This window comes from Vidua macroura, chromosome 8, assembly GCF_024509145.1.
Source record: "Vidua macroura isolate BioBank_ID:100142 chromosome 8, ASM2450914v1, whole genome shotgun sequence".
Taxonomy (NCBI): Eukaryota; Metazoa; Chordata; class Aves; order Passeriformes; family Viduidae; genus Vidua; species Vidua macroura.
The window spans coordinates 1431351-1444269 of NC_071578.1; the positions used below are offsets into that span (position 1 = coordinate 1431351).

The window sequence follows — 12919 nt, forward strand, 5'->3', positions numbered from 1 at the left end:
CAAACTGTACATATTATAAGGCCGTATTTTTATCTCGGGGTTCTGGTGACACGTACAAACCACTTGAGCTTTGCTTCTGTGGTTTATATCGCCACGAGAAACCCTTGATAAAAATACAGCTTTATATTGTACAGTGGGGTATAGTTTATTTTCCCCATATATCACACCCTGTGTTTTATTTATAAACAGACCCAAGGACACTTGCACATGCAAAGCAGTTTTTTTATTGAAGCAATTCCGAGGTATCAATAATCCTGGATTAACTAACGCATTGCCGCACAATAATTTTTGGGGGGCAGCAATGCCCTTTCTAAAGAGACATCCATGAAAATATGATAAAAGACATAAAAAAATCAGTATTTCCAAGTTACAATTTACGATTCCCATACTGGAAATTTCAGCTTCTGGTGGCTCGTACTTGCAGAGAACCCTGCTAAAACCACCTCAAAATTTAACTTTAATGTCTCTCGAATCCTTCCAATGGAGAGGCTATGGGAAATAAAGCTTTGGATAACAGAGAAATGTGGAAATCTGAAGGAAAACTCAAATGATAAAGGAATGTGCTGCTGATAAAGAAGCAACTATGATGAGCTTTGCAGTATTTTGCCAGATTTGGCTAATCAAACTGCTTATCCAAAATATACAATTTGTTGGCGACGTCTCTTCCCCTGCTCTATGCAAAAAAAAAAACAAAAACAAAAAAAAAAATTCCCATCTCCCCATCCAAAAAGAAAAGGCAGGAGTAAGGAATTCCATTTTCTGCCCCAAACTGGGGAGGGAGAGCCGTGCCAGGCTGGGCCACTCGCCGCGAGCCAGTCGCCTCCTCAGGGGGAAGCTTCCACCTCACATTTGCCACGTCCCTCCCACTCCCTTATCCCTGCTTTAATGGACATTAAAAATAGAACAAAACAGGGCTGGAGATGGGAACAAAATCCATGCACAACAGGCCTGGATCGCTGTAGTCATTCTGCTGTAAAATGTAAAAACAAGAAAGGGCAGCCGAGCTGCCTCCCCCAGGACGCATCCCGCTTTTTTAATATAGTGGTGCCACCACACATTTCACTTTGGATGTTGCATTATATTTATGTGTCACTCAAATATTTACCATTTCCCTGAATTCTGCTGGGTGCTCTGAGAGCCAGTTACGAGCCAGGGAGCCGCGGTTGTGCGCCGTGGCCGGTTAGCGGCCGCCCGGACGCGCCAGCTTCTCCTTCTGCAGCTTCTCGTGGGCCAGCAGCCACTCCTTCATCAGCTGGCCCCCGCCGTAGTTCCCGCTCTCCCCGCTGCTGCGGATCACCCTGTGGCACGGGATGAGGATGGGGATCTGCAAAACACCCCAAAACCCGGGAGGAGCAAAGGGTGAGGCCAAAGGGAGCCGGGGATGTGGCCCTCAGCGCCCTGCTGGGGATGTGCCACAGGCTGGGCTCCACGGGTTTGGTCCTTTCCAGCCTGGAGGATGCTGTGATTCCGTGAGTGTGGAAATGCAGAGCTCTAAAAGGGAGCAGCACGGGGCAGCCACGCCAGGGCCATGCTCCTGGCAGAGCACAAACAGAGCCCATCGCCGTCCCTGGAGACCACCCCGGTTCTCAGGAACAAATAGGCAAGGATGGGAATTTTAACACATAAAAATGATGTAAAGTCTTTAAAAGGACAAACCTGAGATATTAAATCCCATATATAAAACCTTCCCTGCAGCACCAGGTCCTGCTGCCCTGCGCCAGCTGAGCCCTCCGTGCCCAGGGTGGGGAAGAGGCCTCACAGACCCAAAATGCACATGAAGAACGATTTACATTGGACACTGGGCAGGAATTGCTCCCTGGCAGGGTGGGCAGCCCTGGCACAGGGTGAATTCCCAGAGCAGCTGTGGCTGCCCCTGGATCCCTGGCAGTGCCCAAGGCCAGGCTGGACATTGGGGCTGGAGCACCTGGGACAGTGGGAGGTGTCCCTGCCCTGGCAGGGGTGGAATGGGATGAATTTTAAGGTCCCTTCCCACTCAACCCATTCTGGGACACCATGATCCTCCCAGGACTGGAAGATTTATTGGAAAAAATAGGTTATTGAGAAGGGATCCCAGTGCCTGAGCTCCCCAGCAGATCCTCTTCCTGCTGTAGCACCTCCATGTGCACCTTGGAGAAATTCTCTGGAAGACCAAGGCACTGTTTATTATTTAGCAGCAAGCCAATCCAAAATGGGCTGTGAATTTTTAAAACCTCCAACAGGAGAAGTTTGTTTCCGACCTAACCAACTTTAAGGACTCTTCTTTTCCCCCCCTCTGCCTTCCACTCCCTATCATTTATAACCACACGACACAGATTCTGCAAAATCAATGCCAGGAGTTACATAATGGACTGATAATGCAGAGGAGAGCATAAACGTGTGGTTTTTTTTTTTTTATTTATTCTTATTTTTTATTACAGGTGATTATCATAGCTGAAGTACACACCATAAAAACTGCAATACATCATCTCTAATCACAAGTGTGTTTTGGCAACTGCATGGTAATGGCATTGCAACGGTGGAGCTGGGACAACAATCACTCACCCAGAAGGGCAGTTCTCACCAACCTGGATATCTCAAGTCAAAAATTGCAATTTATTTCTGTGTAGACACACAGACAAACTGCAGACTTTACCCTCACTTATTTTAATCCCGTTTAATCACGCAGTTCAAGCACTGTGGTGGATTTGAGCCTGGGATACACAAACCCCAAAGTAGCTGAACAGCTACTGGCCAGACCATAAATTGAGAAGGGTTTTTTTTGGGGGTGTTCTTTCAGTTTACTTAACTAATTTCAATGCCTGAAATTTAAAATCTTAATCTCAGGTGCTTATTGTTGATCAGGGTTTAAATAAAAAAAAAAAAAATGCTTCCAGTATTTGTTTTATTTGGAGGTGGCAGTGCCACAAGTGATTAATCCATCAGTGAGTACCAAAAAAAGCTTTGCTCCATGCCAGGCCATCCCACAGTAGGTTTATGACTTCTTCAAAGAATTTTTTTTTTTTTTTTTGCAAGTGTTTTTCTGGTCTGGGGTTTCTCTGCCTTTACACTCCCTGCAGTTACTGCAGGAGGCTTGGCTTGAGTGACAAAACCATAATAATACACTGTAAAACATCTCTGAGGTTCATTTGCAATTCTTTAAAAATACACACAGTAAAGCAGCAGATTTTGGTGGCAAGGCTATAAATCTTGGTGGAGAAAAAGAAAAAAAAAAAAGACTTTATTTTCAGATGTGGGGTCTTGGATGATCCCTGGGTGGGTGCAGGACCTGTTCACAGCACGGGGAAATGGGGCTGAGCTGTCACCACCAAGAAAACAGAGGAGGAATGAAATTAATGCCACTTTTTCCATGGCCAAAACAAAGAATTCCATGCTGAGATTGTCCCAAAACAAGCACCCATCTGTCACCCTCCACAGCTCTGGACGTAGAAGTGGTACAAAGACCATACCAGCTGTAATTTAAAAATATTGAATATTGCTTCAGTTTGGCTTAATTGTGGTGACAACGTTCAGCCTACTAAAATAATTAAACCTGCTAAAATTTATTAGGGCCCTAAGGACATTTTAGAGGGAGAACTACCCTAGTCTGGAGCTTTAATGCCTCAGCTACATTTAATGTAATTTTTATCAATAACCAAGCAGCTCATAATATTATAGCACCGCTGAAATCTTCATGCTGTGAAATCTAATTCCTCTCCTCCACGAATCCATCACACACACACAGCCCCTACCTCAAACGCTATAAAACTTCCAAACCCAGAGATTTGTCTCCAACAAAAAAATAATATGAAGGAGCCCTCGGATCGATGCCGGAGTCCCTCTGATTCGGGCACCAGCTGAATATTTTTCTCCAACTTCGCTTTTGTTCTTCTGGGTAGAGGCCCACAAGGGAAAGGGCTTGTTTTCACTCGCAGCCTCATCAATACCTAAATCCTGGTGAACAAGTGACACTGAGAAGCTGTAATCAATAGCTCCCTGTGCGTTTTTTTCTTCTGGTCAAATGGTTCAGCACTACTGACAGCCCTGACACTCGGAACATGATGCTAAATCTTTATCAACAGCCATCTGGGTGAGTGGCAGAACAAGGCTGGGCCGGTCATTAACGCTCCTGGCGATCTGTGGATAAACCAACCCCTCCAGAATGCGTTTGTTTAGGGAGAAAAGGTGGGGGGAAACCTCCCTGCCCACAGGATGGATCACTCTGAACTGCTTTTAGGAAATCCTGGCGCTCTGGTTGTTCCCAGCGCTCAGTTTGAGGTGAGGGAACTGTCCCATGGCGTGGCTGGAGAGCTGCTGAATCTGCCTGGCTCAGCCAGGCCATAATGGAAACAGCTGAGGGATCACACTGACACACACTCAGCAAAAAGCTGTCCTGTGCCTTGCTCATGTCACACAATCCCAGACTGGCTTGGGCTGGCAGGGATCTTAAAGAGCATCCACTTCCACCCCCTGCTTTTTGTCCATCTCTTCCCCAGCAGAAACAAATCCTGTGATGTGACCCAGCGTGGGTCTCAGGTTATCACTGCCCACCAAAGGAAGCAAAGGTATTGGGAATGAAAATAGTAGGGAAAGGTTCATCCCCAGAGGGTGCTGGCACTGCCCAGGCTCCCCAGGGAATGGGCACGGCCCCGAGGCTGCCAGAGCTCCAGGAGCCTTTGGGCAGCGCTGCCAGGGATGCCCAGGTGGGATTTTGGGGTGTCTGTGCAGGGCCAGGGCTGGGATGGATGATCCCTGGGTCCCTTCCAGCTCAGGACACTCCCTACCTCAATGGATGAACACACAGGTACCTTGATTTCAGATCCACCCATCACAATTTTCTCACAAACACACCACCACTCCCCCAGTGTTCAAAACATTCTGGTTGAATATCTGTGATTTAGCTCAAACATTCTGGTTGAATATCCATGATTTAGCTCAAACATTCTGGTTGAATATCCATGATTTAGCTCAAACATTCTGGTTGAATATCTGTGATTCAGCTCAAACATTCTGGCTGAATATCCATGATTTAGCTCAAACATTCTGGCTGAATATCCATGATTTAGCTCAAACATTCTGGTTGAATATCCATGATTCAGATCACACATTCTGGTTGAATATCCATGATTTAGCTCAAACATTCTGGTTGAATATCCATGACTCAGCTCAAGCATTCTGGTTGAATATCTGTGATTTAGCTCAAACATTCTGGTTGAATATCCATGACTCAGCTCAAACATTCTGGTTGAATATCCATGATTCAGATCACACATTCTGGTTGAATATCCATGATTCAGCTCACACATTCTGGTTGAATATCCATGATTCAGCTCAAGCATTCTGGTTGAATATCTGTGATTTAGCTCAATGCCCAGTCTGTGATTCAGGATGGGTTGGTGCACACAGCTGGGGAGGGCACAAACCCAGTGCAGGCAGCTCTGAGTGCTGTGATCAGACCCGTGAAGATGTCTTATTTAAGGCACAGAACACTCATTCAGGATGGCCTTGGACTAATCAGCCCAACATTCTCCATCTCCCATGAGCTTCTGTGGTTTCTTTTTGACCCCCCTCTACCAGCCTAACGAGATTTTTAACTGGGCTTTATGGGTTCCCTTTGAGGACCACAGGCCTTGCAATCAGTGTGAACCACAGCAAACTCTGGGAAGTCTCTCCTGTGAAAGGTGAGCCATCCCCACCCTGTCCTGGGCATGGACTGAGGCAGCTGCTGCTGGCACCTCTTCCACCTTCTCACAAAGCTGAAGCTCAGGAATTATGTGAAGCATCCCAACTACAAGGGGAAACCCATGGAAAACTCTACCCAAACTAAAGACCAAGCCTTGACTCATAGGAGGGAGAATGCTGGTATCTGGTGGAGAAAGGTGAGTTTGTGATTTTACCCAAGTGTTTGAGGGACAATGTGATGCCCAGCCCAGGGTTATTTCAAAGTATTTCCTCGTACTACCATCCTCACTAAAGGAGGTTTATCACAAATCCATCCTCCACCACACCAGGTTGCTCCTAGCCCCTTCTAAGCCTTGAGCCCTTCCAGGGCTGGGTTTGGGGTTTGGACTGAGGGTTTAGACCCTTGTGAGCAATCTCTGATCTCCTGTGTTTTTTCACACTAGTCCTCTCAGCATTTTCTTTAATCAGATTTCTACAAGGCTGCAATGTGGAGTTGCAAATTGGGTCAGAAAATCTGTTTTCGCAAGAGTTGACGCCTTTACACACAGAAATAACAAAGGTGAGGGGTTTTGTTTTGTTTTTTTTTGTTTTTTTTTTTTTTGCAGTGCCACATTTTATCTTTATCTTTCACCTCATGCATAAAATCCGTGTGCATTGCACACAGCCAGGCTGCACACGATGGCTCACAGGCAAAGGACCACGGAGACATTTCTGGGGGAACAGTTGCTCACACTCAGGTGCAAGAGGATGATGTGTGTGTGTTTTTTGCATGTGGAATATGGATGGAATCTCAGATTACCTCCAGGAGATGAGCAGTGGCAAAATTGTGGTTTGCGATGGGCAGGACTCTCATTACAGCACTGATTTTTTTTTTTTTTTTTAATCATCAGCTTTCTATGATGAAATATTGAGGTGGTATTATATTAATACAGCTCTTTTTCCCTACAGCTATACATTATTATCTATAACCATAGCTTAAAAATTTTCTGCTGGGGACAGAAACCACTGCAGCCACGGTATGGGCTGGGAAATGGCAATAATAACTAGGACCCCATTTAAAAAAATTGCAGGAGCTTTGCTGTATATTTTCAGAACTATTTTCATCCTTCCTCACAGGGGAAAAAGCAGGAATTTTCACACCACAACCTGCTGTTACTGCTACTTTGGATGCTGCTGCTCCACTGCAGCCTGAGGGCAAAGCTGGGTACATTTCTAGGCGACAGCAATTACATCTCCTTTTGCACAACAGTGGATTGTTATTCTTTGAGAACTGTTTCCTGCAGGTTTGCATTGGATTGCCTTATCTTAATGTACACCAGATTATATTGGAAAGCATTCCATCATATTAAAATAGTTTGTATTGTCAAGTACAATGAGGGGTATTGACAAAACACTGCTTACAGGAACTGCTTCACGGGGACAGCTGGTGGATGCTGCAAATAACAGGGTGGGCTCAAAGCTTAACCCCACGTGGAACTGTGTGGGTCTCCCTGGCTGGGTGCTAGCCCTGGGCAATTGTGGAACGAGATGGGCTTTAAGGTCCTTTCCAACCCGAATTGTTCTGGGGTGCTTTGGCTGTGTGGCTTTAGGGATGGAAGGGCTCCTCAAACAGTGCAGGTACATCCAGCTGAGCCCCCAAACCCTCCAGGGTGGGGCTGATCCCAACCCACACAGCACCCACTGAACACTTCACACACCAGCCCTGGTGACTCAGGTGCATGAACACACCCGAAAAGCTAAACCCAGACAAAGGAAAGGGAAAACAGATCACTCAGCATAAGAACATTTTTCCCCCAGATCCACAGATCTATGCTGGAGTGCTGCTCTCCCCAGCTGGCTCAAATTCAGGCAACTCACCTCCAGAATCCCAGACTGGTTTGGGTTGGAAGGGACCTTAAACCCATCCCATTCCACCCCTGCCACAGGCAGGGACACCTTCCACTATCCCAGGGTGCTCCTGGCCTTGCTTTCAGAATTGTATTTATGCCAGAGTGGACGGCTTTTGGATGTTTTTAACGCAACCAAGAGCACTCATAATCTGCCAACTGAAGCCCATGTGGAAGATAAAAGACTTCCTCAACCTAAAAATATGCAAGGAAGTTTGAGAACCACAAACTGTGCAGAGGCTGGTGAGTAACAGGAGTGTTTCTCCTCCCAACCCAACCCCATAAGAGGTAGGGCATAAATCACACTAAACCGGGCTGTGCATTATTGCTGATTAAAAACACTTACTGACCTTATTCCTCATGGCAGACCAGTTTTCAGAGCAGATAAATTTAACCTAATGGCATTTAGCCTGCCGAGCTCTCCAAACCCAGCATCTCCCAGCAGCTCTGGGCTGGAAGGTGCCGTGGACTCACCGGGTTGCTCCTCATGGCTGCACCCACGGCTCGGGCTGCCCGGCTGTTGCCAGCAAGATCTGCCAGCTGCTTGTAGGAAACAGCCTCCCCAAACTTGACATCCTTCAGCAGCGTCCACAGCACCTGCCTGGTGAAGGAATCTGCAAGGCAGAGGGAGAGAGCACTGCTTGACTGGAGAAATTAGGACGGAACAGTCAAAAAAGCCCAACGCAAAGCGAGGCTCAACGGCAGGTTTGTAATTTGAACTGGAACAGCCCCGTGCACTGTCCTGCTCTTGTGCCCTCTATGGCTACATTTAAATACATGACTGTTGGAGAGAGCGCTTGGAGTAACTCATCACTATAAAAAAAAGGATTTAAGGCTTTGATTTTCCTGTATTTTTAATTTGCTTCGAGTACAATTATCCTGTTAGCTCGTACAATGTGGCTTTTCCCATTAAATTGGCGCAGTATAAATTAGCATAGAGTCACATTAAAAGGGAAGGAATAAGTGGCTGCACCTATCTGACAAAGGCCTGGCATCTCCAGCTAATTTCCAACTTCAGCTGGGACGTGGCAGAGACGCCCTAGAGCCAGCAAACTCTGAATTATCCTGCCTGACTGCATTTTATAGTGGGGACCCCCGAGCTACTGCTCAGCACTGCACACACTGCCAAGTGTGAGGACTAGCTGTGACCTTGAACGTCCTGCACATCCTTAATGGTACAGGGGAAAAAAAAAAAATATAATGTATCGGCCATTATTTTAATTTTAATTCGGCAGCAAATTGCTTTAAGTGGTCCAATAGCTGAAATAATGAATAAGCAAATGCATTAGGAGAGGTTTTCTTTGGCTACCCAGCCCAGGATTGTTTCAAGGAAGGAAAAGGGATCGTCCTGTTTGGATTTGAGTTGGGTTGAACACCTCTTGCTCCTCCAAGGCACTTGGAAAAGCTCTGAAGAGCTAACTCTTGGATAACTTACTGAGAGGAGTGAGCTGGTGACTGAAAAAGGGGAAAAAAAAGGAGAAGAGACTCCTTCCTCCAGCTGAGAGCCTCAACCTCCCGCTCTGGCAAAGAAACAAACTGATTAAAGACGTTTTCTTTCTTTAGTTGTCAGAAAAGACATTGATTACCTTCCGTAGGAAGGTAAAGAAATGTGATTTTGTTCTTAAAGGAAACCCATACGGCGTTATGTGTGTGTTAAATAATAAAAATCACTTCTTAACTGAAGGGAATGATAATCACTTCATTGAAAAAATCTGTTTAGTCTTTATTATAACATTAAGCAAATTAAACATCAGCATAATCCAGGTGATACGAGAAAAGGGTCATCAAAGAAATTAACTTTGTTGTTCATTAATTTACATGGATTAGTAGAGGGCAAAGAGATAGCAAATCTGCTCTAGTTTTTTATGATATAATTTCAAACTGTACACCATTTGTGGCAGTAGGGTGACTTTGGGGTTAATCAGACTGATTTGTCCTTTTAATTGCTTTCTATTCAAAGAAAATTCATTAGATAATGTTCTCTTCAAAATTCATGAATCAATTTAACTGAAGAAACCACATTAACAGCTTTGGGTTCATTAGCACAAGCAGTTGTGTTACTGCCTGATTGCTACGAGGCTTTCCTTAGGCAAACAGATTTTGTTTACAGTGATTCCTTCAGAAAGGCTTATTTCAAATCAAACTGCTCCTTATTATTTTCTTAACCTTTTTAATCTGGCAGAATCAGCTTTAACCCCCCTGCTCAGGGGTCTTGGGGAGTCACTGCCCCATGGCATCTTTTAAATGACCAACACCCAGTCCAGAAAATTCCTGTTTTACCCTCAGTTTTGGCAGGTTGGGGTGGGGTGCACCTGAAACTTTTTGGGAAGCTGTTGGAACCAGGGAGAAAATGGGGCAAAGTGCACCTGGACACGGAGCAGCTGGGGGAGGACGGGGCAGCTGCAGAGCCCCCCCAGCACCAGCACAGCCCCAGGTGATGCCCAAATTCCCGAGGAGAGGCCGGCACAGGGACACAGCTTATCCTCCTCTCACACACAGGGGCACAGATGATCCACGTGCCAGGGCCACTGGGCATTTTTCACGGGAGAAACCCATGCCCCTGCTCCCACATAAACTCCACACTCGTGGAGTTCAAAAGAAGGAAACATTTAGCAATCACGCACGTCATTTTGGGAGTGTATCTGAAAACTCAACTTCATCCTGCGGGGAGCAAAGGCATTAATTAGTTTAAGCAGCTCGAGGAGGCAGTGCCAAATCCTGGTACTGAACTGTCTGCAAGTGTGAGTGCCTGTGAGCACAACCTGCCCGGATGAGGTGGCTGAACTTTGCCCAGTTTTCACGGTGTGCCAACGTTTCACGCTGTTAAATCTCGATTCGAAGTGCTGTGAAATCCCCACATAAAAACGAACACAGAGGAATTCTCTGGCTCCACGAGAACTCCATGTCCTGGGGAGGCCGATCAGCAGGAGCATCGCGAGGTTTTGTCCTTCCTGTGCCCCCCACCTGCACGTGGGGCCAGCAAAAAACCCCCTCCAGGTGAGCAGGAGAGCCCCTGACCACCAGGGACACCTTCCACCATCCCAGGTGCTCCAGCCCCAGTGTCCAGCCTGGCCTTGGCCACTGCCAGGGATCCAGGGGCAGCCACAGCTGCTCTGGGAATTCCATCCTGTTGGAGCCCTGGCTGCTGAGAATTTTGGACTTTCTGTGCTGCCAGGCACTGAACCCCAGGAGAACTCTGCATTGACCTGAGGCCGTGGAGCAGCTTCCAAAATGGAATGGTAGAGCTGGGATTGTGGGGGTGGAGTTTGGGTAGAAGTGTGTGATGTCACAGGGTGGGAAAATCAGAGTTTAAAGGTTTAGAATACAGTAATAGATATACAGCAAGATGGAGGCTTTAGGGCAGTGGCTGGTCTTTCTTCTCATCTTCTCCTCCACCTTCTTCTCCACCTTCTTCTTCTCCTTCTTCTTCACCTTCTTCTTCACCTTCTTTTTCATCTTCTTCTCCACCTTCTTCTTCACCTTCTTCTTCACCTTCTTCTCCATCTTCTTCTCCACCTTCTTCTTCACCTTCTTCTTCACCTTCTTCTCCATCTTCTTCACCTTCTTCTTCACCTTCTTCTTCACCTTCTTCTCCACCTTCTTCTTCACCTTCTTCTCCATCTTCTTCTCCACCTTCTTCTTCACCTTCTTTTTCATCTTCTCCACCTTCTTCTCCACCTTCTTTTTCATCTTCTCCACCTTCTTCTCCACCTCCTTCTCCATGGGTTTGGGTGGTTTTGTGTACTTGGATAAAAAAGTCCCCATTGCAGGCACAGGTAGTTGGTTAAGTTAAGAGTAAAAATAATTGAGGTGTCATTTCTTAATTGGACAATTTATCCTTAAAAGGCCTTGGAGAGAGAGAAATGAGGCTCCATTTTTAGTCTGTTGGAGTGAAGGGCTGCAGAACTCAGGGTTTGTGAGACTGTGACAGAGATAAGAACTGATAAACATCTGAGCCCAACAAGAAATACCCTCTCACACATTTAATCCCCACCTTGGCAGAAGAAAAAGAAGTGAAGAATTGACATTAGTGGTGATCCTGTGTGAGGAGGACACCGGTTAGGATTGGGACCTCTCTGAAGAAAAAAGAAGATAAAACTCGACACCATCCCATCCCCTCCCCACCCTCACAGGGAAGAATATTTTCAGATAAATTACCCTGAACCTGCTGTTAATGCCTAAATGCTCAGAGGTCCCTCCTACCAGCCCACTGGGCCTTAATTCTCCACACAAACATGTTAAATCCATGGGGAAAATGGAGAGAAAATCAATTTTACTTGAACACCAGCTGTATCGTAACTTTTAACAGTGTAACTGGAGGTGGGAATTGGTCCAAAGAAGGAAAATCATACACTTCTAACTAATAATCATGGAATTATGGAATGGTCTGGGTTGGAAGGGACCTTGAAAATCACTTTATTCCACCCCCTTGCCATGGGCAGGGACACCTTCCACTAAATAGCATCTATTATATATTATTTGCCTATATATATATGTTTTATCTAATCTCTAAAAGGATTTTTGGGGTTGGTGAGAGGCTCAGTCCCTCAGGATTTGGGAGGGATGAGGGAAGAGCAGAGGGACCAGTGCAAGTCCCTTCCTGTCCCCTCTGTATCTCACCTTCAAAAAACCCCACAGCCTGATTTTCCACCCTTTTTATTCTCTTTGATTAAGAGGAATTAAAGACAGACTGGTTTTTCCTTCCCCTCAACCCTGATTGCTGGGAATGTTAGTTTTTGTTTGTCGTGTTGGTTTATTTTTGTGGATTTTTTTCCCCCTGCTTTTCTTTTTGTTTGTTTGTTTTTCCCCCAGAGTTTTGCAAATGCAAAGGCAGTTATAAACACTTGCTCCTCCTCGGCAGCTTTTTCACAGCCTGCCTGGGGTACTACACAGGCAACTTTTCTTGTCTTTTTTCACTCATTGGTTCTCACTGTTTTTTCTATTAGCAAAAAAACCAAAAAAACAAACAAAAAAAAAAACCCCAAAAAAACAAAACAAACCCCAAAACATTCCAGCAGAGCAGTTGAAAAATACCCAAATCTGTCTAGAAAACAGCAGCTCCCACCTGAGCCACAAAACTCAAACTGGCTCCTGGGAAGAACAAGTTCACACTCACACTGCAGAACTTTTCCTGACAACAAACGGTGTAAACCATCAATCCAAGCAAGAGAGCAGATTTTTAGCAATTTTCAGGCTTCTTTATTATTAAAGCCACGTTAAACCTGTCACCCTACCGCAGACTGACCTAGCAAGTGAGATGTGAGGAGATAATTGTTTAATTCAAATGTTCTGCTCTTTTTATGAGGCTGCCCCGTCCCTGGAAGTTTCCAAAGCAAGGTAGGACAGGGTTTGGAGCACCCTGGGACAGTGGAAGG

At 45.8% G+C, this 12919-nt stretch overlaps 1 protein-coding gene across 5 annotated transcripts in view; it reads right to left on the minus strand.

Moving 5' to 3' along the window:
* Nucleotides 1–208: 208 nt before the first annotated feature.
* MGMT (O-6-methylguanine-DNA methyltransferase) overlaps nt 209–12919 on the minus strand; it is a 135147-nt gene continuing 122436 nt past the window's right edge. For 2 of the 5 annotated variants that reach the window (XM_053984196.1, XM_053984195.1), the window contains exons 4-5: nt 8019–8158; nt 209–1324 (exon numbers count right to left, since the gene is read on the minus strand). In XM_053984196.1, coding sequence (XP_053840171.1) covers nt 1181–1324; nt 8019–8158 — 284 coding nt within the window. In that variant the 3' untranslated portion in view covers nt 209–1180. The other 3 variants (XM_053984194.1, XM_053984193.1, XM_053984197.1) reach the window with 2 other exon arrangements.